General features: G+C 55.7%; 1 protein-coding gene and 1 long non-coding RNA gene across 8 annotated transcripts; one reads left to right on the forward strand and one right to left on the reverse strand.

Annotated features, from left to right (window-relative positions):
• Positions 1-16: 16 nt before the first annotated feature.
• On the reverse strand, positions 17-14207 carry CARHSP1 (calcium regulated heat stable protein 1). Of its 7 annotated transcripts, none has more exons than XM_007985243.3 (6): positions 14099-14117; positions 13178-13252; positions 11589-11739; positions 4190-4354; positions 3357-3479; positions 17-422 (listed from the first exon to the last, which is right to left on the reverse strand). In XM_007985243.3, the coding sequence occupies exons 3-6, from the start codon at positions 11642-11644 to the stop codon at positions 260-262; spliced, it is 507 nt and encodes a 168-aa protein (XP_007983434.2). In that variant the 5' UTR covers positions 11645-11739; positions 13178-13252; positions 14099-14117; the 3' UTR covers positions 17-259. The 7 variants fall into 7 exon arrangements, with proteins under 7 accessions (XP_007983434.2, XP_037845790.1, XP_007983456.1 ...); XM_037989862.2 differs by lacking the exons at positions 13178-13252; positions 14099-14117 and adding exons at positions 9363-9421; positions 10451-10620 and having other exon boundaries at positions 11589-11837; XM_007985265.3 differs by lacking the exons at positions 13178-13252; positions 14099-14117 and adding exons at positions 9324-9421; positions 10451-10620 and having other exon boundaries at positions 11589-11837.
• A 125-nt stretch (positions 14208-14332) lies between these two features.
• On the forward strand, positions 14333-16249 carry LOC119621180 (uncharacterized). Its single transcript, XR_005237720.2, has 2 exons — positions 14333-14444; positions 14723-16249. It is a non-coding gene; the product is annotated as an uncharacterized lncRNA (long non-coding RNA).
• The last annotated feature ends 2066 nt before the right edge of the window (positions 16250-18315 follow it).

Raw genomic sequence — 18315 nt, forward strand, 5'->3', positions numbered from 1 at the left:
CACCAGTGGGCACCTCTCCTTTTTAAATGCTTTTAATGCACTTCAGATGGTGAGAGGTTGCTGTGATGGTCAGAGGCTGTGCTGGTGGCCGGAACACCCCACGCCTGCCCCCCACACCCCTTCCTCCAGGAGATACTTGAAAGGGACCATGCCCTGCCGAAGCCCCGTCTCGTATGGAAGAATGTCATCTCCAGTGTCTGCCGCCGCCTGCCCGCAAAGTCTCCCACAAGCACAGGAGAAGGGGTGCTTCCAGAATCTCCTAGGAACTGATGACATGTCCAGACCAGGTCTCATGCTTGGTGCCTGGTGCCAGGTGGGTGATAACGACCTCCACAGCCTGCAGCTTCTCATTCTTGGGCGGGATGGAGCACATCTTATAGGTGACCTCGTCGCCTTCCACTGGGACATACTCCCCTTCCACACTACAGGGGCACAAATAAAGCAGTCAGTGCTCACACCGGGACAAGGCTCCCTTTCCCAAGACGCCACACCCAAGACACCAGCACCCTTCTGGTCATAGGGCCACCAAAGCGGGCACCATCCGACCAACCACCGGGAACCTCTTTCCAGAGAACTGCCCCTCCACCAGAGGGAGCTGCCACACTGCCCCCAGCCTCTGTCCTAGCCAAGGAGGCCCTGGCCCAATCAGCTCCTTCCCTGGGACTTTTGATGTTGGAACTGAAAGAGCTCAGCCACCTGTGGGTGCTCACATGGTGACATGAAACGTGGGAGAGAGACTGGGCTTGCGGATGAAGAGTAAAGACGGCCAGTCCAAGCCAGAGAGAAACGAGGCCATCGTGGAGTAAGAATCGGAGTTGAGGGGTGGCCTGGGCAGGGCTTTTCTGAGTTCCTCAGCATAGCAGCCCTTGGTTCCAAGAGTCTCAGAAACCACACTGTGTCTTTGTTCTCAATTTTCCCAGTTTCCCAGCAAGCCTTATTTTTTTTTTTTTTTTTTTTTTTTTTGGGACAGTCTCGTTCTGTCACCCAAGCTAGAATGCAGTGGTGTGATTACGGCTCACTGCATCCACCTCCCGAGTTCAAGTGATTCTCCTGCCTCAGCCAAGTATCTGGGACTATGGGCATGTGCCACCACACCCAACTAATTTTTGTATTTTTAGTAAAGTCAAAGTTTCACCATGTTAGCCAGGCTGGTCTCAAACTCCTGACCTTAAGTGATCCACCTGCCTCGGCCTCCCAAAGTGCTGGGATTACAAGCGTGAGCTGCCACGGCCAGCCTCCAGTGAGCCTTCAAGAAGGTCCCTTTGGTGCTTGAAGCTAGTTCCTGGAAGGGCCTCTCCCTGTGACCACTCCCAGGAAGTTTCCTTTTTTTTTTGAGATGGAGTCTCACTCTGTTGCCCAGGCTGGAGTACAGTGGCGCGATCTCGGCTCACTGCAACCTCCGCCTCCCAGGTTCAAGCGATTCTCCTGCCTCAGCCTCTGGAGTAGCTGGGACTATAGGCACACATCACCACGCCCAGCTAATTTTTGTATTTTTAGTAAAGACAGGGTTTCACCGTGTTGGCCATGCTGGTCTCGAACACCTGACCTCAGGTGATCCACCCACCTCGGCCTCCCAAAGTGCTGGGATTACAGGTGTGAGCCACAGCACCCAGCCCGGTTCCCTTACTTTCTAGGGGACATAAGTCACCCTCTCACATGAGACTGGCATCTTGATGTCCCATTGATGAGACCCCCCCCAGAGGAAAACCCCCTTCATATGCTAAATGCCAGGGCCAGCCAGCTCCCCTAGTAACTGGTTTGTTTTGATTGGAGAATCATATGGTGAAGAGTGTTTCCCTCTTTGGTTTGGTCACCAGGGTGCTCAGAAATAAATCTGCAGCCCACTTCTAGCAGCAGAACCAGACATCACGGTATTTCCATCTTCCTTTTTCCATCTTTCTAAGTATTTCTTTGCCCCAACCTCTATGTTTTCCTTACTGATTCAAAATCCTTTCTGGGACGAGGCAGTATGAAAATACATTTACACATCCATGCGTGCGTTCATCTGTGAAATGCGTCGCCTTGGCCTTTTTCTCCTGCCTGCCGATCTGATGTGTAAGCATGGGGCAGAGGGTGGGCCCCACTGCAGCGGGCCCCTCTTTTCAGAAATGCGGTTTCTGTGTTTGTGGGTGTGCTGTGCGGAGTAGGACTCTGTCTGCCCCTGCCTGAAGTAAAAGACTTGGGGGTGCTTAGGCCAAAGAAGCAGGTAGGAAGGGGGTACAGATCGAGGGTCCTCGCCTGTCTAAAGGCTGCCCAGAGGATCGGAGGTGAGGCATGGGGGGCTGGGTGCCTTCCAGTCCAGCCCTAGGATGTGTGCGCCCCGCCCCAGGCTCCCCAAGGGCTTCAAGACACTCAGGAAGGAAGGACGTCAGTGAGCATGCAGCAGGAGAAAGGGGTCCACCCCAAACTTCCTTCCTGGAGCAAAGGCGCAGGACAGCCCCCAGCCTCACCAGTCCACCTCCCGCAAAGGAGGGCAGGAAGCCGGCCTGGTCCCCGGGCTAAACAGGGCTCCCCAGGCTCACAGGGTATCCTTCCCCATTGGCCAGATACAATGGGCACTCGGACTCACCTTAGCAGTCCTTGCTGCTCACACACACACACACACACACACACACACACACACACACACAAAAACCATACACGCACACACATGCACCATGCACAGCTGCCACCACCCTGTCTCCCACAAGCATAGCCGGGCACCCCCAAATCCATTTCCATCACTTTCTGGCTATGTGATCTTGAGCAGATCTCTCTGTATTTTTTTTTTTTTTTGAGACGGAGTTTCAATCTTCTTGCCCAGGCTGGAGTGCAATGGCGAGATCTCGGCTCACCACAGCCTCTGCCTCCCGGGTTCAAGCGATTCTCCTGCCTTAGCATCCCAAGTAGCTGGGATTACAGGCGCCCGCCATCATGCCCGGCTACTTTTTTTTTTTTTTTTTTGGTATTTTTGTAGAGACAGGATTTCACCATGTTGGTCAGGCTGGTCTTGAACTCCTGACCTCAGGTGACCTGCCCACCTCGGCCTCCCAAAGTGCGGGGATTACAGGCATGAGCCACCACGCCCGGCACACACAAAACCTTACACACCCATTCATAAAGACACACCCAGGCACAATCACAGGTACCGTGTCGCCCCCAGCCTCACATCCCGACACAGCTCTGTACAGTCTCACAACCCCAACCCAACACAACCGCAGGGGCACACCTGGAGCACCAGCCAAAGGCAGACTCACACAGGCCCAGACATTCATCCTCACGCCCAGCGCCCATCACAGTCACACGCCATCCCCACCTCCACAGCGCCAAGGAAGTGCCTGCCCCAGCCAGGCCACCCAGACCAGCCGCTCACTCACTCAGAGATGTGCAGGAAGATGTCGGGGCCACCATCAGCTGGGGTAATGAAGCCGTGGCCCTTGGATCGGCAGAAGCATTTGCAGACTCCTTTGTAGACGGGGCCCTGTGAAGCCCGCACCGTCCTGACAGAGAGGGGGAAGTGTGAGGGGCCCCATCAGCGCTCCAGGACAGCCACCAGCTCTCCTGGGCACACGAAGCTCATTCCAGCCCCTGCCCACAGCTGTGCCCCATCAAGCCCTGGCCAGGACCGCCATGTACAGTCACACAGGTTGAGGACTGCACAACTCTGGGAGCTGCTCACACAGACTCTGGTGAAAATGACTCTGTGGATGACCCAGGCAAATTTTCTCGGGCCTGTTTTCCCACCTGGAAAGAGGGAGTTGAACTAAAAGATGACTGAGCATCCCTCCAGAAACTAATGATGAATTATTAATAACAGGAGCATCCTCCACTCCCATGGCCTAAGACCTGCATCTGCCAGGCATTGTTGGGTCCTTTGCAGCCCTGGTACTGCGCCCATTTTGCAGCTGCAGAATTCAGTCTTGCAGGGAAACAGACTCTCATGTGTGGTTAGAGTCCAGTGATTCTGACCCTAGCAATTGCCCACCCATTGCCACTCCCAGCTCCCAACAGGTTCTTCTGGGCTGGGCAGTACCCTGAATTTAGAAGGCGCCTTCCTAGTTTCTCACCGTCAGCCCACAGCCCAGCCCCAGGTCTGCCTATTTGACAGCCTGGAACACTGGCGCCCAAAAATGGCCAGAGACACAGTGAATCTCTGGCCTCAAGCAAGAGACCCATCTGAGAAAGTGTCCCCAGCCCACTCCAGACTCACGCTGAGAAGGTCCTTGTCCGGCGAGTGGGCAGTGGGCTTGGGACCACGTTGCCCCGCAGAGGGGAAGGTGAGCGCTCGCGGGTCCGAGGGGTGTCCAGCAGCCCGACTGAAGCTTGATGGGTAGGGGGCTGTGGTGGTGGGGGAGGCTCAGATGACATGGCTGACCTGGAAGGAGAACAGGCTCTCAGGGGCTCATGCCTTTAGAGGTAGGAGCCCAGTGCTTACCCCCATGTCCAGGTCTGAGAGTCCAGTATCTGAGGCTCATTCCTCTCCATCACCTCCACTGCTGCCACCTTGCCTGGGAGCATGCCGGCGGGGTCAGGTGCCTCCTCTGGGCTCCTGAAGCGGTCGTGGGCCCCCCTCAATCATAGTTCTTCATGAAAATGCCACATCCTCCCCCATGACCAGGACGTCATCAGTCCCCAACATGTCCCCAGCACAAGGCAAGGACCCCGGCACACTCGGGACACACAGTGAATATTTGTGGGAGGGAAGGAGGCAGGTCAGGAAGGTGAGCCGAAAACCCAAAGCCAGGGGCCGGGCGCAGTGGTTCACTCCTGCAATCCCATCACTTTGGGAGGCTGAGGCAGGCAGATCACTTGAGGTCAGGAGTTCGAGACTAGACTGGCCAACGTGGCAAAACCCTGTCTCTAATACGAATACAAAAATTAGCTGGGCATGGTGGCAGGCACCTGTAATCCCCTCTACTTGGAGGCTGAAGCACGAGAATTGCTTGAACCCGGGAGGCAGAGGTTCCAGTGAGCTGAGATTGCACCACTGCACTGCAGCCTGGGCGACAGGGCAAGACTGTCTCAAAAAAAAAGAAAACCCAAAGCCAAGGAGATTTTAATGCCAACCACCTAGATCCAAACTCAGCCACTCCACAGACCCTCCCTGACGCTGCTGTGAGCCAGACACTACAGGGAGGCAGAGGCAAAAACACAACCCTCTCGCAGCGTCCACCTTCAGGAAACTGCGGAAAACATCGCAGAGGGAGCTCAGGCACCCTGTTTGCATCCCTGAGCAGCTGTCACAAGCCTGCACCCAGGACAGGGGGGCCTGCTGGGGGAGCCCAAAGGACCCAAAGGGAAAGGGAAGATTTCCAAGGCTGCATCCATCTCCATCCAGCTCCATCAGGCCCAGTGAATTTGCATGCAGCCCAAGTCACCGCTGCTGTTATGAAATCAAATTCCTTCCGTGACCCCTAGTATGCACCCATAAACCCGGCTGGAGGGCTGGAGGGAGGGAATTCCTTAACTACTGCTGTGCTTTTGACAATGTGTCAAGAGCAGGACACTCGCTGTACACAGTGAACACTGAATATTGAATGCAAAGGCAGCGGCTCTAACGTGGCCTCAGCTCAAGGTTCAGAGGGAAGAGTGACACCCTTGGGTAAGTCCTTTCCCCTCTCTGGGCTCAGTTTCCAAATCTGCAAAGTTGGGCAGCTGGGTGGGCATCACTTGGCACCCGCACAGGGCTGGTGATGGGGGTACGAGATGAAGTAGCTCGAAGCCTAACTCAGGAAGCCACTCAACGCCACACAGCCAGGAGGGACAGCAGCAGCCCTGAATAGGTTTGACTCAGGTCCCACGGGGTTTTCAAATTTAGATTTGAAGAATGGGCCAGGCGCCGTGGCTCACGCCTGTAATCCCAGCAGTTTGGGAGGCCGAGGCAGGTGGATCACCTGAGGTCAGGGGTTTGAGACCAGCCTGGCCAACATGGAGAAAACCCGTCCCTACTAAAAATACAAAATTAGCTGGGTGTGGTGGCGGGTGCCTGTAATCCCAGCTACTCCAGAGGCTGAGGCTGGAGAATTGCTTGAACCAGGGAGGTGTGAGTTGCAATGAGCCGAGATCATGCCACAGCACTCCAGCCAGGGTGACAGAGTGAGGCTCTGTCTCAAAAACAATATATAATTTTTTTTGAGTGTCTCACTGTCACCCAGGCTGGAGTGCACGGGCATAATCACAGTGTGCTCTAGCCTCAACCTCCATGCCTAATTTTTCTTTTTTTTTTTTTTAATTTATAGAGACAGGGTATTGCTATGTTGCCCATGCTGATCTCAAACTCCTGGGCTCAAGGGATTCTCCCACCTCTTCCTCCCAAAGTGCTAGGATTATAGGCATGAGCCACCACGCCCGGCCTGAACTATCTTCAACATCCCAGGGGGTTTCCTCAAAATCCAGGTTTCCAGCAGCTCGTGGAAAAGAACTGAAGCTCTCACAACCCTCAACCTCAGTTTGCCACCCCGGTCCCCTCATTTATAGAAGTCTTCCACCTACATCACCCAGAAATCCCCCCACACCCCCCGAACCACCTTCAACCACAGCCACCCAAGAACCAGGCCCAATTGCTCAGAGGAAAAGGGCTGCCCCCTCCCTGAGATGTCAAAACTCCTCCCCGACATTGCTCCACCCTCCCCTGTCTGGCCTCAGCTCTGTGGGCTGGGAAGGAGGTGGCTGGCTGGCCTTCTGGAGGAGGTGGCATCCTACCTCCTGTCCCTTCTCTCAGCTGCAGCTGCGGCCAGGGAGGACCCTGAGTCCAGGGAGCCCCCACCTCAAAAAAAGCCCCAGCTGCTGGCCTAGGGGCCAGGACCCCCGCATGACCCACCAGCACAGGTCATAGAGTCCCAGAATGTTCAATGCCCAGAGTTCCAGGAAAGAGGCTGGCCCTGGGAGGGGAGGGCCCTGTCCAGGCCTCCCAGGACAGCACATGGGAACAGTGGCCTGGCAACTCCACAGTGAGAGGCACGGCTCTGCCTTGTTCTATCTGAAGTCTCCCTCCCTCCTTTCTCCTGGAGTCAAGCATAGCTGACTTTCTTTTTTTTGTTGTTAATTTGAGACGGAGTCCAGCTCTGTTGCCCAGGCTGGAGTGCAACGGCACAATCTCAGCTCACTGCATCCTCTGCCTTCCGGGTTCAAGCGATTCTCCTGCCTCAGCCTCCCAAGTAGCAGCGGTTACAGGTGCCCGCCACCACGCTTGGTTAATGAAGCACAGCTGACTTCTAATCCTACCCCTTGCCTGCTGTGTGGTCTCGGACAAGTTACTTAATCTCTCTGGGCTTCAGTTTCCACATCCGGAAAATGGGAATTATAATAGTCCCGACTTCACACCATCAGGCTGAAGTGAAAACAAAATAATACACACTAAGCACTAGGCACACTGTCCACCCAGGTTCAGTGGGCAATAACTGTCAGCTATAACTGTTGTTAGAATTGTCATCATAAAGTCACTCAACAGACACATGCCCAATACTGAGCCCTGTTCACTGTTCAAGTCCACAGAGACAAAGGGATGAACCTGAAGGTAGGGAATAAACAGTTAAAGAAACATAAACCAGCTCATTACAGATCCCAAAAGGGCTGTAAAGAAACAGAAGGGGATGGGGCAGAAGGGTGGGAGTACACACGCTAATCAGGGTGCCCGCAGGACCCTGAACAGCAAGAAAGGGGTAGCCATTTGAAAAACAGAGGGAGGCTGTTCCAAGTGTGGGGGAACAGCCTGTGCAAAGGCCCTGTGTTGGCAGGGTCTGGGTGGGACTGAGGTCAGTGGGGACACCATGTGGTAGGTGGGGGACTAGGAACGGGAGTCAGGAGAGGCGGTGGAAAGGGCAGGGCCCGCTCAGGAACCATGCTGCGTCATCATCACTGTCACCATCGTCATCCTCCTTGCATCTTCCATTTGTCACACCCATTTGCCTGTCTGCACACCCCTAACTATGCCCACCTTCCCCTGAGTGAATGGCACAAATCCAAAATGGGGGGTCCCCTTCTTTCTCCACCCTAGCCCCCTCAACACCCCAAGTGCACCCAATCCTTGGGAGATGCCAAGGGAAGCCCATGGCCTGTAGCGGTGAGGAGTCTGAGGGCAGCACAGGGCCCTCTATGTCCCAAGGGCCCAGGACAGGCGCTGGCACAGAGCAGGGTCTCCGGACGGTCCAGGAATGGCCCCAAGGCTGGCTTTTTTTTTTTTTTCCCCCAGATAGGATCTCACTTGGTCACCCAGGCTGGAATGCAGTGGCATGATCATGGTTCACTGAAGCCTCTCAACCTCCTGGGCTCAGGTGATTTGCCCACCCCGGCCTCCTGGGCTGTGGGACTATGGCCACGTGCCACACACCCAGCTCATTTTTTGTATTTTCTGTAGAGACAGGGTGTCAATATGTTGCCCAGGCTGGTCTTGAACTCCTGGGCTCAGCGACTGGCCCACCTTGGCCTCCCAAAGTGCTGGGATTCCAGCTGTGAGCCACCACACCCGGCTTCTGAGGCTCATTCTTAGCCAGCATTAGGATCCAAAGCCCCAGCTGGCGGCCATTGCACTGGTGTGTGTGCTCAGCACCCTGCCCAGCCCAGCAGGAGGTGGCTACATTCCTGCTCACCTGATAGTGGAAGAAACTGAGGCACAGGGAGCAGACGTGACTAGGGGTAGGGGCGGTGCCACCTGGGAGTCCCAGGAGCTTTATCCAGCCTCTCATGGCCCAACTGGGCTGGAGTCCAGCTGGGGTGGCCAGAAGAGGCCTGGCCAAGGGCCACCCACTCCCCAGTAGGACTAGTAAAGTGAATGACCTCAGTGCGGGGGAGGGCCGGGCAAAGTCCAGCTGGAAAGAAAACCGCTGGGGGGTGGGTACCCAGGCACCCAGAAGCCAGCTCTGAGGCTCTGGCCGGCCACTGCTGTGTCCCCTCTATAATACCCACATACACAAGGATGGGGTCACACAGCAGCCCCGCCCACCAGCACGGTCCCAGCTGCCAGCCAGCCACTGCTCTCCCAGCAATACCAGGCATGGCCTTGGAGTGTCCCCAGCAGAAGACAGGGCCCGCCCTCTGTGACTAGCCTTCAGCTCCCCACAGCTGGGGGAGGGAGGAAGGCTGCAAACAGACCCGCTGCTCAGGCTGGCTGGAAGCTTCGGGCCAGACCGAGGATGAGCGTCTGGCCTGCAACAAACTCAGACGAAATATTACGCCCAAGGTATGTCATGACTGCCGGGCTGCGTGTACATGTGTGCTGTGTGCACACGTATGTAGGTGTATGCATATGTGTATGTGTGTAGGCATGTGTACACATACATATGTGCCCACACACGGCTGGATCTGCATCTGAGCGCACACACACATGTATGCATGCACGAACTTACCGTCTGTATGCACACGTACATGGACCAGGGGAGCCTCACCTCACAGCACGCTGGGCACCTGTGCTGCCATAGGGGACCTTGATGAATGCTGCCACTTCCTATTCAATCAACAAATAAAGGAGTGGAACAGACCATGACTGCCACCACCACAGCAGTGTCCTGGGGCCAGACTGCTTGCTTACAACACTTCACACAGCTCAGCTCATTCCATTCCCAGTTCACTAATGCGAGAACCGAGACACAAAGAGTCCAGTAACTTGCCCAGGGTCGCCTGGCTAATAAAGACCCTGGTGAAATACAGAGTAGGTCAGACAGCGGAAATGCTTCGGAGAAAAAGCCAGCAGGGTAAGGGGGAGAGGCTGCACCAGGAGGTACCCAGCTGGCCACGCAACCCCTTCGCCAGTCAGCCCCCAGGCTCTGATGAGTGCCCGGCCAAGGGAGGGAGCCCAGGGTGATGGTGGCAGGAAGCCACGCCCAACCTGACTGCCCCAGGGACGGGTGTGTCATCAGGGAGAAGGGGGCCTCCGCCCAAAATAGCCTGGGAATTTTCCGTAGGCTCTGCAGCTCCTCCTGGAAGGTTCTGGAGTTCAGCTGGGTACCAAGACTCTGGCTTTCCCAGCCCCTGCTCAGCCTACCCCCATGTCTGGAGACTTATGACCCAATCATGCAGCACCCCTGTAACCTACTCCCCAACTTCCTGCCCTCCTGGCCTGAAAACCCACCACCCACATCAACGGGAGCCAAGCAGCCAGGTGCTTAGTGCAAGGAGGGCTTTAGCAGCGCTATCAGCCATTTACACTCTAGTGAGAGGGAGCTGACTGAAGGAGACTCCATTCATTTTTGTTTTTGTGAGACAGAGTCTCCCGCTGTTGCCCAGGCTGGAGTGCAGTGGAGCGATCTCAGCTCACTGCAGCCCCCGTCCCCCAGGTTCAAGCAGTTCTCCTGCCTTAGCGTCCCCCAGGTTCAAGCAGTTCTCCTGCCTTAGCGTCCCCCAGGTTCAAGCAGTTCTCCTGCCTTAGCGTCCCCCAGGTTCAAGCAGTTCTCCTGCCTTAGCGTCCCACAGGTTCAAGCAGTTCTCCTGCCTTAGCCTCCCGAGTAGCTGGGACTACAGGCATGCACCACCTTACCCAGCTGATTTTTGTATTTTTAGTAGAGACGGGGTTTCACCATTTTAGCCAAGCTGGTCTCGGACTCCTGACCTCAGGTGATTTACCCGCTTCAGCCTCCCAAAGTGCTGGGATTACAGGCTTGAACCACCATGCCTGGCCAGAGACTCCATTCTTAATAGCTTCAGCCCCTTTATTGAAGACAGGATGATAGAGGGCAGGGGGACAAGAGTTCAGTTCAAGTCAGACACCTCATTCTTGGCAAAGCAAGAACCTCTCCAAGCCTGCTCTGCAAAATGAGGGTGTCTTGAGTCTTCCAAGCGTTGCTGGCTGGGGAATGCCAGGGTTGGGCATGGTGTTGGGACAGCTTCCAGCCCGGGGACAGCCCACTGCTGACAGGTGTAGTGGGTGGATAGTGGCCTGCACTATGGGGACAGGGCAGGCTATAGTGCTTTCATACACCCTACAGCCACTGTCCGCAGACTTCCACGTCAGGCCCTGTTGGGGGTTTACAAACATCAAATACATGCATCTAACCATCAACCCAACAGGGGAGGCACTTTTAGCACCCCTGTTTTACAGATGAGGAAACTAAGGCACAGAGGTTTAAGCCAGTGATTCTACTTGCTACTTTAGTGCAGTCAGGAATCTCTGGGGATCTTGTTCAAATGCAGATTGCCACTCAGCAGGTGTGGGGTGGGGCCTGAGATTCTTTTTTTTTTTTGAGACAGGGTCTTGCTTTGTCACCCAGGCTGGAGTTTGGTGGCGCACTCATGGCTCACTGCAGCCTCAACCGCCTGAGCTCAAGGGATCCTCTCACCTCAGCCTCCCAAGTAGCTGGGACTACAGGCGTGTGCCACCACACCCAGCTAATTTTTTAATTTTTTGTAGAGACAAGGTCTCACTATGTTATCCAGGTGGGTCTCGCCCTCCCATGCTCAAGCGATCCTCCCACCTCGGCTTCCCAAAGTTCTGGGATTACAAGCTCGAGATTCCTGGCCAAGAAGGCGCCCCCAGTGAGGCAGCTGTCCCTGGCCCAGGGAACACCGCAGTAGCCCTGCTACACTGGTCCATCTCACAGCCCAAGGCTTAGCAGTGCAAGAGGTGGAAGGGAAATTGCGCAGGGATGGAGGTGAGACTAGAAGAATAGCAAAGTTACCTCAGTGCACCTGGGTTCCTTCTCCGTAAACAGACACAGATACTGAGCTGATCCATCCCAGTCCCCAGCGCAGCTGAGCCCCAGCCTGGCCGAACTGCCGGCACGTGGGCCGAGAGGCGGGGCGGGTCAGCTGAGCCCAGGTGGAGGGTCCCTGGAAGCCACAGAGGCCGAGAATGAGCCAGAGGTTGACGCAGCAGCGCCAGGCTGGCCTAGCCACATTCCCTCCATTGTTCCGGGGAGAGCGGGGGTCTGGCGAGGGAGGAGCAGAGAGTGAGAAGGGGAGGAGGGACAGGAAGGGATGGGGGTTGGAGAGGCCAGGGGGAGGGATGGGAGGCAAAGGGGAGGGGGCAGCCAGGCCGGAGCCAGTCCTCCGCTGGCTAAGGACCTGAAGCCAGCTGCCACAGAGAAGTGCAAACAGGCGGGCGCGGAAGGTGCAGCCCGGCGCCCACGTCCGCCCGGAGCCCCCTCCCAGGCCCAGACAAGCTGGGAATAGCTCTTCCGCCCTCAAGAGCCCGAGTGCTGGGAAGAGGCTGGAAACCCGAGGAGTGTACCGGGAACCCAAGGGGGCCTCCAACATTGCCGCTGCCTGTGCCCCCATTAGCACCCGTGGACGGCCTCAACCGTCTCCCATCAGGGAGACGGTCACCCCACCGCCACCACCCACCTGGGACCCTGCACCCGCCCCAGCTCTCCACTTGGACTGCCCCTCCAGGGGGAAGCCTAAGCCCTCCTCAACAAGAACCCTACTCTACACTCCTCCCTCACTCAATTCTTCCATCCTTCCCTCCATTCTCAGGGGCTTTGGCTCAAACCTGCCCTGACTGCTCCCCACTCCCTCAGTGACCCCTGCCAAGCGACTTCACCGCCCCACCCGAGTTTCCTCATCTGTCAAAGGGGACAGGAACGGTGCTGCGTCGCAGGGCTCGGACGCTGTGCAGATGCCGCCGCGAAAATGCCAAGCGCACGGCGGGTTCAGTCAACAATAGTTGTGCGGCTGATGGTGGAACTGTCAGGCACGAGCCCATCTGAAATCACCTTCCCTCCCATTCCTGTCCCTGCTGTTGGAACACAAACCAAATGCACTGGCTTTGCCACTCCGTGGAACAATGGCCGTTCATCTACCTAGGGCACCCACCGTCAACCACCCTCAACCCCACCCCAGGGCCCAGCACAGCTCATTCAAAGCATCTACTCCGAGCCAGGCTCTGCCACTCTTTCTTGCCCTGAAGGGACCAGCATCGAGAACCCATGGTCATCACCGAGGCCACCCAGGGAGTGCAAAGGGCGGCGGGGTCTCCAAGGAGGATCCCGAGCCCAGAGGAGGGCCAAAGGCCCGAAGGGTGGGAGAACACAGGCAGAGAGCGGTTGGAGAAGGTAGTGGCGGAAGATAACAGGAAGGCCTGCTGAGAAGTCGGGGACTTAGACGACAATGGGACTTCGGTGGACGATTTTCAGCGGGGGGTTGATCTGAGCTGATTGTTTTTACAAGTTCCCTCTAGCTTCAGAGTGGCGAGCAGATGAGAGGGGCAAGACTGGGCGCAGAGAGACTGAGAAATGTCAAAACAGCAAGTTAAAAAACAGTAGCTTACGTGTCTCCCGGCACGGGGCTAGCCGTCTCCTTTTACTCTCACACACCCTCTTAAGCCAGGAGAAGTCAGGCCAGTCTGCAGATGGGAACAGAGGCTCCGAAAGGCCTCCTATTTGGCAGTGAGATTTCCCCACCCATGAGACCCGAGGCCCTGCCTGGAGCGGGACGTCTCCGCCTCCCCCCGCACACACATCCACCCCAACCCCAGAAAACCGTAGGGCCGGAGGCTTCCTTTTTAAAAATCAAAAAAGAACGTTTCACTTCCGGCCTGCAAACCTGGGCCGCCAGCGCAGCCTGCGGAAAGGGGGCCTGTGGGCGCGGATGAAGTTTTTCTCCAGCGCCTAGGGCCCCCCCACCCCCATCCGGGCGCAAACACCCGGGGCGAGCGCGCCCGGCGGCTCCTCCTCCTCCCAGATGCGGCTAATCGCGCGGCGCCAGGACGGCTCCCCACCTCCCCCGCCGGGCCTGGCCGCCGTCCCAACCTCGAGCCACAGCTGGCGCGGCCAGGCCCGGCGGGGGGTGGCTCCGCTTCCCGCGTGCGACGCCCCCCGCGCCTCGCCCCACCGCCCCGCGAGTCCCCCCTCCAGGGCTCCCTCCCAAAGGCAAAAGCGGGGGGAGGGCGGGGAGAGCTCCCCCTGCACGCAGAGAACAGGTGGCCAGGCGGGAAGTGCTACCCGACGTCCGCCAAGAATCCCTGCCGCTGTTGCCACACCCACCCCTTGCCCCGGGGAGGAGCAACGCGCGTTCCCCAAACAGGCCCGGAGAAACCCAGCCGGGAGCCCTCCGCTGCCGAGCTAGAAGACCCTGTAGGAGGGGGGACGATGGGGACAGAGGAGGCCGAGGCCCCATCTGCCGCTCCCGGGGACTCGGGCCAGCGGCGGCCACCTTGTCCCTCTGGGGGTCCCCGAGAAGAGGTCCCTACCTCGCGATCCGTTCTGCTCCGCCAGTCGCTTCGCTCGGACTGGGAGCTCCGAGATGGGGAGGGGGCGTGGCCCGCGGGGGTGGGGCGCCGAGCCCCGCCCCCAGGAGGCCCCAGCCAATGGGGCTGCAGGAGGGAGTCCAGGACGGAAGGGGTGGGGCAGGCAGGAGTGGCCCGGACAGGACCTTTGTGTCCGCGCCTGGGACTGGCGGGAGAGCGGGGCGCAGAGCGCGGGGCGTAGGGGCCAGGGCGGGGCTGGGCTGCACCCACCGGCAGAAAACGCCCCTGCAAAGTGGGGGAACTGTGTCTCTGCGCCCGTGCCGTTCCTTCCCTTCACCACGCACGCCAGGTGCGGCTCCCACCTGCTTTTGGCTCCAAAATCCGTATAAGCCCGGGGGGCGTCACTTTTTGCAGAAAGGAGATAAAGGAATGAAAAGAGAGAAAGAAGAAAACAAGCAAAAACAGACAGGACGAAAAGAGAAAGAAAAAATACACACATACACACACCAGAAAAACAGGGTTTTATTTTCCCGTTTGGGATTTTGGTTTTGTTCTCTTTTCTTGTTTCATTTCCAGCCTTCCTTGAGTCCTGTTTTGGAGGTAAAAAATGTTACCTCTGTTTTGCAGGAGAGGAAACTGAGGCACAGAGAGGCGACCAGCCCATGGGCACGACCAGTCAAGAGCAGCCCCTGAACGCGAGTCCAAACCCCAGGACCAGGTTTTGAGGGACGCGGGGAAGGAGAGAGGTCCCCGGAGCTCGCCTGGGACCACCGTGCCCCCGGAGGGCGCGGTGAGGACTGTGCCTGACTCACTCTGCAGCCGCTACTGGGGCCACTGCGGAAAAGGCCCAGCAGCGAAACCAACTGGTCCATGCCAGGCAAGGAACCGTCCTAGACGGTTGGTGGGAACAACCGCGCAGCTGCTGTGGAAAGAGCCCAGCGGTTCCTCAAACCACGAACCCTGGAGTCTCCACAAGACGCAGCAACTCCAGTCCTAGGTGTCTGCGCGCCCAAGAGAAATGAAAATGTTTGTCCATAAAAAAATTTACTTGAGGCCGGGCGCGGTGGCTCACGCCTGTAATCCCAGCTCTTTCGGGAGGCCGAGGCGGGCGGATCACTTGAGCTCAGGAGTTGGAGACCAGCCTGGCCAACATGGCGAAACCCCATGTCTACGAAAAATACAAAAATTAGGCGGGCTTGGTGGTGGGTGCCTGTAATCCCAGTTACTTGGGAGTCTGAGGCAGGAGAATCACTTGAACCCAGGAGGTGGAGGTTGCAGTGAGCCAGGTTCATGCCACTGCACTCCAGCCTGGGCGACAGTGACTCTCTGTCTCCGGGAGAAAAAAAAAGTTAAAAATAAATAAATAATTTAATTCTTGGGCTGGGCGAGGTGGCTCATGGCTGTAATCCCAGCACTTTGGGAGACCAAGACAGGAGGATCTCTTAAGCCCACAAGTTCAAGACCAGCCTGGACAACATAGTAAGCCCCCTTCTCTACAAAAAAAAAAAAAAAAAAAAGTATTTTAACTACCGGGAGTAGTAGCACCCACCTGTAGTCCCAGCTACTGGGGAGGCTGAGGTGGGAGGATCCCTTGAACCTAGGAGATCGAGACTGCAGTGATTGGTGATTGCACGGCTGCACTCCAGCCTGGGTGACAGAGTAAGGTTTATAGCAGTATTACTCATAATAGCCAAAAGGTAGAAACAGCTCAGATGTCCATCGAGTGATGAAAGGATGAACAAAATGTTGTGTATCTATACAGTAGACAACTATTCACTCATTAACAGGAACTAAATCTTGATGCGTGCTGCAACACAGAGGAACCTTGAAAACATACTAAGAGAAAGAAGCCAAAGGCCGCATGTTGTGTGATTCCAGCTGTATGAAATGTTCTGAATGGGCAAATCTCTAGAGACAGGAAGTAGATTAGGGGTTGCTTGGGGGTGGCGGTGGGGATGGGGGCTAGACTGTTGACACTTAAAAGGTACAAGGGTTTCTTTTTGAGATGATGAAAATGCTGAAATTGATGGTGGCGATCGTTGCACAAGTCTGTGAATATACTAAAAATCATTGCATTGTGTGCTTTCAATGGGTGAACTGTATGGTGTATGAATTATGACTCAGTTAAACTGTTTATTAAAAAGTCAAGGCCAGGCACAGTGGCTCATGCCTATAACTCCAGCACTTTGGGAGGCCGGGGCGGGTGGATCACTTGAGCTCAGGAGTTCACAACCAGCCTGGCCAACATGGTGAAACCCTGTCTCTACTAAAAATACAAAACTTATCCTGGCATGGTGGTACACGCCTGTAATCCCAGCTACTCTGGAGGCTGAAGCATGAAAATCGCTTGAACCTGAGAGGTGGAGGTTGCAGTGAGCTGAGATTATGCCACTGCAGTCCAGCCTGGGCGACAGAACCAGACTCCATCTCAATAAATAAATAGTCAAACAAGTGGGGACCGTGGGGTGGGGTAGGGAGAGGCCATGACCAGGCGGGGAACAAGGTGGGAATCTAGGATCTGGTAAACTTCTGTCCCTCAGTCTGGGTGCATGGGTGGGTTCACTTTATGAAAATTCATCCACAGCCAGGCGCTGTGGCTCACGCCCATAATCCCAGCTACTTGGAAGCCCAAGACAGGAGGATGACTAGAAGCCTGGAGTTCGAGACAAGGCTGGGCAACATAGCAAGATCCCATCTCTAAAAAAAAAAAAAGAAAGGGAGGGAGGAGAGAGAGAGAGAGAGACAGAAAGAGGAAAGAAAGAAAGACAGACAGACGGAAAAAAGAAACGAACAAAAGAAAGAGGCCCGCGCATAGTGGTTCATGCCTATAATCCCAAAACTTTGGGAGTCTGAGGCAGGCACATCACTTGAGCACAGGTGTCAGAGGTTACAGTGAGCTATGACCATGCCACTGCACTTCTGGGCAACAGAGGGAGGCCCTGTCTGTAAAAACACAAACACGGACTTTGCTTTTTAGGGCAGTTTAGGTTTACAGCAAAATTGAGCAGAAAGGGCTGGGCCTAGTGGCTCAAACCTGTAATCCTGGCACTTTGGGAGGATCACCTGAGGTCAGGGGTTTGAGACTACCCTGGCCAGCATGGTGAAACCCCATCTACTAAAAATACAAAAATTAGCTGGGCGTGGTGGTGGCGCCTGTAATCCCAGCTACTCGGGAGGCTGAGGTTGGAGAATTGCTTGAACCCGGGAGACAGAGGTTGCAGTGAGCTGAGATAGTGCCACTGCACTCCAGCCTGGGTGCCAGAGTGAGACTCCATCTAAAAAAAAAAAATTAGCTGGATGTGGTGGCACATGCATCTGGTCCCAACTACTTGGGAGGCTGAGGCAGAATAAATTGAGCTTAGTAGGTTGAGGCTGCAATGAGCCATGATTGTACCACTGCACTCCAGTCTGGCAATAGAGCGAGATCCTCTCTGGAAAAAAAAAAAAAAAAAAAAACTGGCCAGGTGCAGTGGCTCACACCTGTAATCCCAGCACTTTGGGAGGCCGAGGCGGGCAGATTACCTGAGGTCGGGAGTTTGAGACCAGCCTAACCAACATGGAGAAACCCCATCTCTACTAAAACTACAAAATTGGCTGGGCGTGGTGGCAGGTGCCTGTAATCCCAGCTACCCGGGAGGCTGAGGCAGAAGAATCACTTGAACCCAGGAGGCGGAGGTTGCCATGAGCTGAGATCGCACCATTGCACTCCAGCCTGGGCAATAAGAGTGAAACTCCATCAAAAAAAAAAGCTGAGCAGAAAATACAGGGATTTTCCGGACACTCCTGACCAGCACACATGCACAGCCCCCCCAGCTATCCACATCACACGCCCGAGTGGTGCATTTGTTACAGTGGGGGAATCTACGCTCACACGTCATCGCCCAGAATCCATGGTTTAAATGCGGGTCACTCCTGGTGCGGGTCACTCTTGTTCTGTTTGTTTGAACAAATGTAGAATGACATGGATCTCCATTACAGTGTCATACAGAGTAGTTTCACTCCCTGAAAAATCCTGTTTTTCAACAGCTTTATTGAGATATAACTGACATCCAATTAAATACACACATTTAAAGTGTATGGTCTTTTGTTGTTGTTGTTGAGACGAAGTCTCACTCTGTCACCCAGGTTGGAGTGCAGTGGTATGTCCTTGGCTCACTGCAACCTCCACCTCCTAGGCTCAAGCCATCCTCCCACCTCAGCCTTCCCAGTAGCTGGGACCA

The sequence above is a fragment of the Chlorocebus sabaeus genome, chromosome 5 (assembly GCF_047675955.1).
Source record: "Chlorocebus sabaeus isolate Y175 chromosome 5, mChlSab1.0.hap1, whole genome shotgun sequence".
Lineage (NCBI taxonomy): Eukaryota > Metazoa > Chordata > Mammalia > Primates > Cercopithecidae > Chlorocebus > Chlorocebus sabaeus.